This window comes from Nematolebias whitei, chromosome 1 (genome assembly GCF_014905685.2).
Source record: "Nematolebias whitei isolate Nwh7 chromosome 1, NemWhi1, whole genome shotgun sequence".
In the NCBI taxonomy this organism is placed as follows: Eukaryota; Metazoa; Chordata; class Actinopteri; order Cyprinodontiformes; family Rivulidae; genus Nematolebias; species Nematolebias whitei.
In genome coordinates this window covers 41008170-41018023 of record NC_056498.1, presented here as the reverse complement: position 1 = coordinate 41018023, position 9854 = coordinate 41008170, and the positions used below count along the sequence as shown (strand labels likewise).

The following is a 9854-nucleotide window of genomic DNA, read 5'->3' as shown; positions in this document are numbered from 1 at the left end:
GGCAGCACCATCCACCATCCACCCAATAATTGAGATTTTATTATCTGGATTCACAAAAATGATATTTATCTGGTGTTGACAGGTTCCAGCGCTCGTCAATTTTCTGCACTCACTGGACTTCTGTAGTGCCGTCATCAAGGTACAATGCAACACAAACACCCACGTTCATTTCAGTTTCCCTAAAGGGGCTCTGGATTATTCACACCACTCACCCTGACCCCAACCGTCCAAACTGAATGCCTAACCCAAATCCTAAACTTAAAGTCAAGTCTTAACCATCAAACAATGAAATAAAGTCCCAGCAGGAAGTTCTTCTAGACTGTTGTCCTTGCAAGTGTTTGTCTCCATCATGATTAGAGCCGGTGTAAACACGGTGACTTGATTTAAAAGTCTTCTGTTTGTCTTCATCCGTCTGTCTCAGGTTGCTCATCCCTCCATCCGCTCCCAGTTACTGAGTTACATCTACAACGGCTTCCTCGTTCCTGTTCTGGCTCCTGCTCTGCACAAGGTAACATGTTCGTACCTGCTGAGTACTTCTTCAAACGTCCATGATGCGTTTTCACCACAACAGGCTCCAGGGACATGGACTCCGCTCAGTACGGGCTGAAGGTGGAGGCAGCTGTTGCAGGAGCTTCAACCAAGAAGCCTCTGAGCTCCAAGGATCTCCTGAACATACACCGCTGCTTGTGCTCTGCCTCTTCCATCTCAACTTTCCCTGGAAGCCTGGCAGATTCTTGCAGCATTCAACGTGAAGCCATAAAACCAGTACAGACCTCGGACGCAGTTATGTGCTCCGTTTTCGCTCCACTCCTCTGTTGCACACAGCATCATGCAGAAAACCACGGAGGACTTCCTTTACTCCTGTCGTTCAGTCGGCAACAAGCTATTAGAAACCAGGCATCAAACAAAAACCATGCGCCTTCTTCAGATGAGATCAGAGAACACTGCGTGGCAGTCTGGTTAATGTACAATTACACTTTGTGTACTTTTACTTTGGTTGGTGAGAAATTTGGTAAAACAGAATTGTGTGTTTTTGGTTTAGTCGTTTAGTACAACTGCTTATTTACCAGTTAAACCTCTTTATTGTGTTTGTGTGTAGCTGACAGTGGAGGAGGTGATGACCACCACGGCATACCTGGATCTGTTCCTGCGCTCCGTCTCTGAGCCCGCTCTCCTCCAGACCTTCCTGTCCTTCATCCTGATGCACCGGCACGACAACGTTCACGTCCTGGACACGCTGGTCAGCCGGGTCAACACACCTTTCCAGGTATAACACACCCCTCAGGTATAACAGCGGTTGGATGCTCTGTGAATAATAACCTTTTGTTGTTTTCCTGTTTTCCAGTTGGGGACGGTGTCTCTGGCTCTGTTCAGGACTCTGATCGGTCTCTTCTGTGAAGACGTTATGTTGCAGCTGGTGTTCAGGTCAGTCTGAGGGGTTCACAGAAGTAAGATACCACTTGGAGTGTGTTGCAGTACAATGGTCAGAGCTGTCACCTCCTGGCCTTTCGGTGTGGAGTCTCCCAGTGCACTCAAGGGTTTTCTCCAGGTTCTCTGGTTTCCTTCCACAGACCAAAAACTTGCATGTTTGGGTCAATGGTATCTTTAAATTGTTCTTGAGTGAGAGTGTGAATGGTTGTTTGTGTCATGCGTCCCTGTGATGGACTTGCGACCGGTCCAAGATGTCCCCCACCTCTTGCACAATGACTGCTGGTGATAGGCACCAGCCCCTGTTGACCCATAAAGGAGAAAGCTGGTGAAGAAAACAGACGGATGAATATGCATATACAAAAGTGATTCTTCCCCCAACAGCTTACTCCAAAGTGGAACAAGCTGGAGTAAGCTGATGGGGGAAGAATCAGTTTTGTTGTGTGTTTCCTTGACTGATGAAGCCTTCTGGACCGAATGCGAAACATTTCAGCACAAAAAAAGAAACTGTCCAGATGACCTGACTGAAAAATGTTGTGTTGTATACCTGGATTATTTAGCATTGACTTTGTTGATATAAATGATGGTTTTCTTGCTGCAGCATGTCTTTCCCTCACCAGCCACATGGGGGCAGCACTGAACATATCATGATGGTTCTTTGTCTCCTCAGGTATCTGATTCCCTGCAGCCACTTGAGCAGGAAGCAGCACTGCTCCTTAAAGCAGAGGGACTGTTACTCCTCCAACGCCGCCTCCTTCCTGCTCCTCATGCCCTCCTGGTGCCCAGTTTACCTCCACAACACAAACACACGCTCAGAGCACATCCACTGGCCCAAAGGAGCAGGTCCGTATATAAAAACAGAAACAAGAACATTATAATAAATCATGTTCAGTGACTTTAACTCTGTGTGTGTCAGATCTGTCGGTGTCAGACAGTGTTGGCTACTGTCGGGGTTTGGACTTCCTGATGGATGTTAACTACGTCCAGTACCTCTGGGACGCTCGCCAGGCTATCGTCACCTCGCACAGGTTTGTGTGTCTGACCTTTTTAAAGACATAACTGGAGAAAAACTGCTAAATGTCATAATCTAAAAGTCTGATCTGTGAGTTTTAGCCATAATCTAGATGTTTCTGGTAAATGTATTCAACATGAAACACTGGTGCAATGACTTCCACCTGTTAGGCCTGAGATGTTAAAACAAAGGTTTCCAGTCCATAAACTACAAATAAGTAACATTAGATGATTTTAAAGTGCCATTTGGTGCCAGTAGCAGAAGAAACAGAACATTATGAAGCAGCGATTAAAAAGTTAAGACGACAACGACTGTTGTGGTTTTTCTTGGATCATACATGCTTGTGTGGGGTTTTGTTCATCAGTATACGTCACCACAACATTCTATTTTAAAACCGGTTGGTGTGTGAAGAAGTATTATCAGTGGAGTTATAAATTGTGAACCTTTTATAGTCATTAATAATCAATAAAGTTACAACCTAAGGAACCTGGCAGGAGTTACACAAACCGTGCATGTTTCACACAAAGATGTCTTCTACCACCTAGCATCACTTCAGGTGTGTATCTAAAGCTGCTTGGTCATTGATAAGAACGACTCCACTCGGTTCGTGTCTTATCAGTTTCCCTCAGGTGTAGGTGATATGCCACTGTGACTTGTTTCCCCACTCTGTGGTCAAGATCGAGCCACTCCACCCGTTGTGTTCCTTTATCGCTCTATAATCGGACTTCAGTTTCTTTAGCGTATCCCGGCACTGCTGACTGGGTGTAGTCATTCTGCTCCATCATCTCCGATATCTTCTCTGTAAATGTGCTCATTTCTTGTGGCGCTGTCCGTCAACATGATGAGGAAGTGGAGGTTCAGATTTAGTTTTCAGTTTTGTTGGGCGGGTCATTCAGTGACGTAGCGCCGCTGGCCAATCATCAGCTCAAAATCCTCATCTCGGTGCAGTCCACTTGGAACCATGAACAAGGTAGTCCCATAAACTGGTCTGAGTGGGGGGTGGGTACCAGCAGTGGGCAAGCCCTTAACTGGTGCAGTGTGTTGTGGAACCAATGAGAGTTGAGAAGGAGGCAAAGCACCACAACTCCTGTAGTTTGAATGTGTTAAGTCCTCATGTGCCTGTTGACTTGTGTGTTTTGGGTCACTGGTAGCTTCATTAGCTGCTACCTTATGGATCCATATGATGCTCCAAGTCTCAAGTCTAACCCAAGATGGCAATGATCAAGTAGTCAAAACCTCAAATCATCTGATATATCTGGGACTCTTGTTTACGAGGGATGACAGGATGGAGCGGGAGATAAATCAACAAATCAGGGCCTCGTCTGCAGAAATGAGAGCTTTGCTCCAGTCTGTCATGGTGAAAAAGGAGCTGAACCCAACAGGCAAAGCTCTTCATACTGTATACTGGCCCATCTATGTTCCAACTATTACCTGTGGCCATGAGGTTTGGATCATCAACAAAACAACAGACGGGGTCTCTGAAAGTGCAGCTTGTGCAGCATTTATCTTCTGAACCTAATGTCATCTATAACGTCAGATGGTACATTTTAGACCAGTCAAACATAGATTTGTCTGCAGGTAAAACACTCAACTAAAGATTTACGGGATGAGTCTTACATTTCATTCTTTGTTTAATAAGCTTTAATTAAAGACTTAATGTATAAAAATAATTATTTTGGTTTTGTCTGCAGAGCTTGTCAGTTCTGGTCAGCTCCTTACGATGGCATCAACCCTTCTCCTCAACAGAATCGCTATGACACATCAGGGTACGACATAGAAGATGAAGAAGAGCTCATAGAAAGACTGAAGAGTGACTCTGTCTGCTCTTTGACTGTTTTCCCTCCACTGACCGTGCTCTCCCCGACACCGTCCTCCTCAGACACGGTGTCCACAAGCAACCAGGCAGGAAGGGTCAGCTCTGCCATGGACCTGGAGTGGGATGACATCTTTGAAGATGAGGATCTGTCTTCATCAGCGGTCTGTAAGGAGGCAAATGGCTGTGTGGAAATGGACAGATGTGCTTTTTCACCTGCACCTCCACCACTTCCTCCTCAGTACATCCAGGAAATGCGGCGCACTGCGACCAAGCTGGTGCAAGGCTCGTATGTGGAGGAGTCAGAGTTTCAGGACGATGTTGTAGTCTACGATCTCGTTGCTCAAAAAGACACAAAGGCAGCCATGTTGGAACAGATCAAGGCAGCCAGTCGACCGTCTCATGAAAGCCTCTCAAAAAGCGCAACAGTATCAGCTATGTTAACAGCAACAGGAAAGTCTGTGATGGAAACAGTTAACAGCATCATGTCATCCCGGAGGAGGAGTGAGGATGGAGGGAAGGAAGAAAGAAGGAAGAGTGAAGATTATAAGGATGCAAGGAGGAGGAGCGAGGGATTTGGGAAAGAGCTGGGAAGAACACAGGAGGAAGGAGAAGAAGAGATAAAGAAAACAACGCAACACATCATCACTAATGGCTTTGATGTAAAGAATCATATCATCAGCATATCCGTTGATATTGGTGAAGAAACTGAATCATTTCAGCACGATTACAATCCAAAAGAAGATGGTTTCATGGACATAATACACCAGAAGCAGACACATCCCAACACGTCTCTCGTTCCATGTTTAGAGGTCAACTGTTTACCAAACGGCCATTTTGAACCTGAGCCTCGGGAGCTTTGCGTGCCCTCAACAAACACCCAGACGGATTACAAAACCACAAAAGACAACTTCGTGTCGCAGTACTGCAAACTCATGCTGTCGTTGGGAGTTGAGCCTGACTGTGATGACATCACAGATGACATCAGAACATTCAGCAGGCGCGTACAAGACTTGAGGCGAAAACTACAGGAGGAGGAGGAGCTTATCACTGACTTTGGTTATAGCTCCTCATGGGATGATGCAGAGGAGGAAGGAGAGGGAAAGGCCATGGAGGAGGAAGAGGAAGACAACAAGAAAGGAGGCAGCAAGAAACATGAAGTTCCTTTTACAGGTGAGTGTTTGTGAGGAGGGAAATAAAGTAAATAACTGGCAAGAATAACTGTGGTCAATGAGTGTTTTTCTTTTGGCTCCTCCCTTCTACAAAAGTCCCCAAAGCAAGTGAACTCACGTGAACAATTTGTCAACCGTTTTACATTGGATGTTCTTCCTGACACAACCTAGAGTTGAACCTGCAGCCTCAGGGTTACAGTACAGCACGGACCACTAACAAAAAAGCATTGCATAGTCCTTAACCAATGTAAACGGACAATCGTTTGCATAATTTCACAACCTGTTATTGGCTGTAGACCCTTTTCTGTGTAACATGGACGACGATCACCGTAGAGAGTACTTTCAGTGAACTCATAATGTGTCATAACAATACCAGGGTTCAGTGTTTTCTAATGAAAACTACACTTTGTCGTTCATCAGGTCCCTTTATCAGCGTCCTGTTATCTCGACTGGAGAACCTTCTGGAGAACTCCATAGCGGTTAACTTGTTGGTGACTGGCATCCTGACTCAGCTGGCGTCGTACCCGCATCCTCTGCTGAACTCCTTCCTGCTCGGCACCGACATAAACGCCCAGTCGAGCGTACGAACGTTATACCAGGTAATACCCACCTGTGTTTGACCTCAGTCCCCATCAGCTCCAGGCATCTTTGTGATAACGTCGTGTAAACTGTCTGCAGGTGTTGGTTTCCGTGCACGCTCAGATCGAGCACTATGTGGCCAACAGACCAGACTATCCATCCCTGATCACTCAGGCCTGGAGGTTCTTGTTGGCTAAAGACCAAGATGGCAAATTCAGAGGTTAATGAGCACCCACGTTAAAATACACACAGACTTTGATACTTTTAGCTTTTAATTAGCATTGAGCTGCTTTAGACTGCAGTCTTTTGCTACCTTTGGCTTGAAACTACAATTAGCTTTTAGCTAGCCATTTTGTTCAAGTTCAAGCCAAGTTCATTGTCATTCTCCTGTGGTACATGAAGTGAAATGAAATTGTGTACAAAGGTTCCCAGTTACACCCAACAATAGCAAAAATATAAATTGCAAAAAGAAACAGTAAATAAAGATCTAAGATATACGCTATATGCTAAACGAATGCCAAAAGGTACGCTAAAAGATCTAAGGTATACGCTAGTCACTAATAATGTTAAACGATATGGCGTAACAGCAGTTTGAATATTTTTTGCACTTATAGTTAACACTTTTCTACTTTTAGCTAGTGTTTTACTACTTTTTAGCTTTTAAGTAGCCTTTTTTTTGCTTTAGACTGCAGTCTTTTGCTACTTTTGGCTTGAAACTACAATTGGCTTTTAGCTAGCCATTTTTGCACTTTTAGCTAGCATTTTTCTGCTTTTAGCTCGTTGCTAGAGTTCTGCTTCTTTTGCGTCTTTTGGCTTCAACAGTTCAGGTTTTCTAGTTGCCGCATTGTTTTTTTATTTTTGTAAATGTTTGTTTCTCGTCATGATTGACGGATCAAACCTTATTCGTTGTCCTCCTGCGTCCCTCAGAGTCCCTGCAGTCTCGCGGCGGGGACATCATCCTGGACCCGTCTCGGGCCAACGGCTTCGTGAAGCACGCCCTGCCTCTGCCTCCTCTCAGCGTCCTGCCCCCCTGCCCCCAGATCCCCCCCCAGGCCACGAGCCGAGTGTTCGCCATCATTCTGTTCGCCGAGTTCCTGAAGGAGCTGGCCGCCCTCGCCCAGGAGCACAGCATCGCTCCGGAGTCCGGTCCAGATCATTAAAGTACTGTGGACGACTCCAGAACCGTCTCTGAAGAAAAGAGATTAAACACGTTCTAAAACCTGCGTCTCAAAGTATTTAAGGAACAAAATATTTCTGTCAAATGTTTCATCTGTAACTGTTTATTCCTGGTAGCACTTGAAACTCCCCACCCCACCAGAAAATGGATTTTATTTATGAAACTTTTTGAACGAGATTATTTTTAAGATATTCAACACAAATGTCTTTTTTTGTTTTAATCTGTGGGCTACGTGCAAACAGTTGTGTATATTTTCTTAATCTTTGCACTAATTTGTTGTAAAACTTTGTTACATATTTGGTTTGAAGCATAAAGAAATGTATCGAATGAGGAACTTTGCAGAGGCCAAGTCTGAACCTTAAACGCACTGAAGTGACTTTAAATCAGATTAAATTAAAACCTGTCAAAGTGACGACAGCCACCATCAGCTGGATTTCTGAAGATTTTTTAAATTTGATGCAACAAGAAGTATTTTATACATCTGTAAAATAAATATGTCAATGAATATTTGTGAAGTCAGCAAACATGTTTAGTTTGTTTGAAATGAATAAAAGCAAGCAGCAAGTTTTAAATGAGCTTCACCAAGAAGAAGATTTTAGTTTTTGTTTGTTGCTTTTGTTTGGAAGAGGGTGGATTGATCCCTAGAATCCTAGTTAATTGTGTCAAAAGGTCCATTTAAAGCGATAAAGAAATGTAAAAAGGCTAGGTAATAGTAGAAAAACTGTAGTGCCAAAGAGCAAAACACTAGCTAAAAGCTAAATTAGCAAAATGCTAGCTAAAAGAAAGTTAAGTAAAGAGCTAATGTATCAAAGGATTAGCTAGTAGCTAAAAATATCACAAGGCTAGTTAATTGTACAAAAAGTTCAATTTAAAGCTAAAATCTGCCAAAAGGCAAACATCAAAAAGCGAGCTCAAAAAAAGCAACACATCAGCTAAAAGCCAAAATAAGCAAAACATTAGCTAAAACAGATAAAGGTTAGCAAAAAGCTTATGTATCAAAAGATTAGCTATTAGCTAAAAATAGCAAAGGTAAATGAAAGTCGCAAAATGCTAGCTAAACTTTACAAAACATTCAAATATAATTTGATTTTAAACATGCAGAGCACCAAATAAATGAGCTGTATTATTTTTGTCAATTATCCCTTAAGCTTGTATTTGGACATGCGTGTCCTTTGGCATCCATTAGGGGTGCTGCAGCACCCGCTGCGACCCTACATCCCACAACCTTATTCGTTTCTGTACTCTTCATGTCTCAATAACTTCAGGAGTTTACCATGAATGTGTTCACTTGTGGCTGAGATTTTGCACAAAAGTAACGTTCGGCTGAGAGCAGCTGTTTTGTGCTTCACATAATTCTTACCTGAGTTGTTTATGCTTAAATTCTAAAAATAGACAAAAAGGTCTTCCATATACATCTGAAACCTCTGATCATGCTGTGGTTAGCTAGTTCCTGTCTTTTATTGGCTCATCACTTAGACTCACTGTTCACACGTCAGACAATCAGAGGAGGTTTCGGCTGTTTGCAGGCGAAGGCGAAGACGACAGGAGGTGCTAACGGCAGGGATGAACCTTTACCTGCTGATCTGGGCTCTTGGTGAGTGAATAAACTGCATTTGTTCATAGTTTATATCGTATCTTAACATTTTGGTTATATGAAGAAGTAAATCGTTAAACCATCCACTCATTAACATGACAAGCATCAGGGCAGAAGTTTATATTTGTCTTTAGTTCAGAACATTTGCATTGTATAGCGGGGTTATGTGGAGTTATTATCAGTAACAAACATCTTACTTGCATTAGAAACAGGAGCAACGCTAGTTGGAGAAGAAACTAAGAAAAACAGATTTCTGCCGTCTTTAGCAGCTGCTCTCAAAGATTTCAACCGTGTTCATGCAAACAATTTATTTTATTTACACTGTTGTCACTTTTGCAACAGAGAGATTTTATTATAATTATAATTTTTACAAAGTCTCTGATTATTGACCCTGAAAACTGTCAGTTTACAGTCCGTCGGGAGAAAGTTTCTCAGCCAGGTTGGGCCTAACGCTTTCCATTTGATAAAACAAGTTTCACATTGGACCATCACTGGTATGCAGGGACTTCTGTGGACATTTTTAATATTGTCAAGAGATTTGTGTCTTAAATCAGTAAAAATAATATAAAAAAATTAAAATGTGCTATGTCACAAATTTAATCCTTTTTTATTAAGAGGTTTTATTCTAAATAAATGCGCTGCTGAAAGCATTTTATGATTAAATGTTAATGAAACAAAAATAAAAGACAATAAACAATTTCTTTAAGACACCCACCTATCTGAGGTGTATTAGTACTAACAAGTGGAGCAGGCGGATGAAACGAGAGCCGGGGAAGTTGCACGTTGAGTACAAAAAAAAATTGTGTTGAGGATTTGAAAATAGTGTATTTGTACACAATTCAGTTTTAAACTGTTCAGTTTAGATTCAGATGCTCCACTGTAAGAGTTCATACTGACTCAGTCTTCAGTAGAAATACTGTGATTACTTATGAAAGTGACAGAGGTGTTAACGTTTATGAAATATAACGCTCGGAACAATTCCCTCTGCAGGAAACTCCACTTTAAATCTACAAACTGTTTCCTTTAGTGCAAACACGACAGAATATGAAACACAAGAGTCTGTGAAGCAGTTTTACTTT

General features: G+C 42.6%; 1 protein-coding gene across 1 annotated transcript in view; it reads left to right on the top strand.

The window, feature by feature from the left end:
* LOC119410040 (protein FAM160A1-like) overlaps positions 1–7432 on the top strand; it is a 17367-nt gene extending 9935 nt beyond the window's left edge. The window contains 10 exon segments of the mRNA XM_037676947.1: positions 83–139; positions 422–508; positions 1100–1267; positions 1346–1425; positions 2099–2271; positions 2345–2456; positions 4132–5426; positions 5846–6024; positions 6104–6224; positions 6932–7432. Coding sequence (XP_037532875.1) covers positions 83–139; positions 422–508; positions 1100–1267; positions 1346–1425; positions 2099–2271; positions 2345–2456; positions 4132–5426; positions 5846–6024; positions 6104–6224; positions 6932–7164 — 2505 coding nt within the window. The 3' untranslated portion in view covers positions 7165–7432.
* Positions 7433–9854: the final 2422 nt, after the last annotated feature.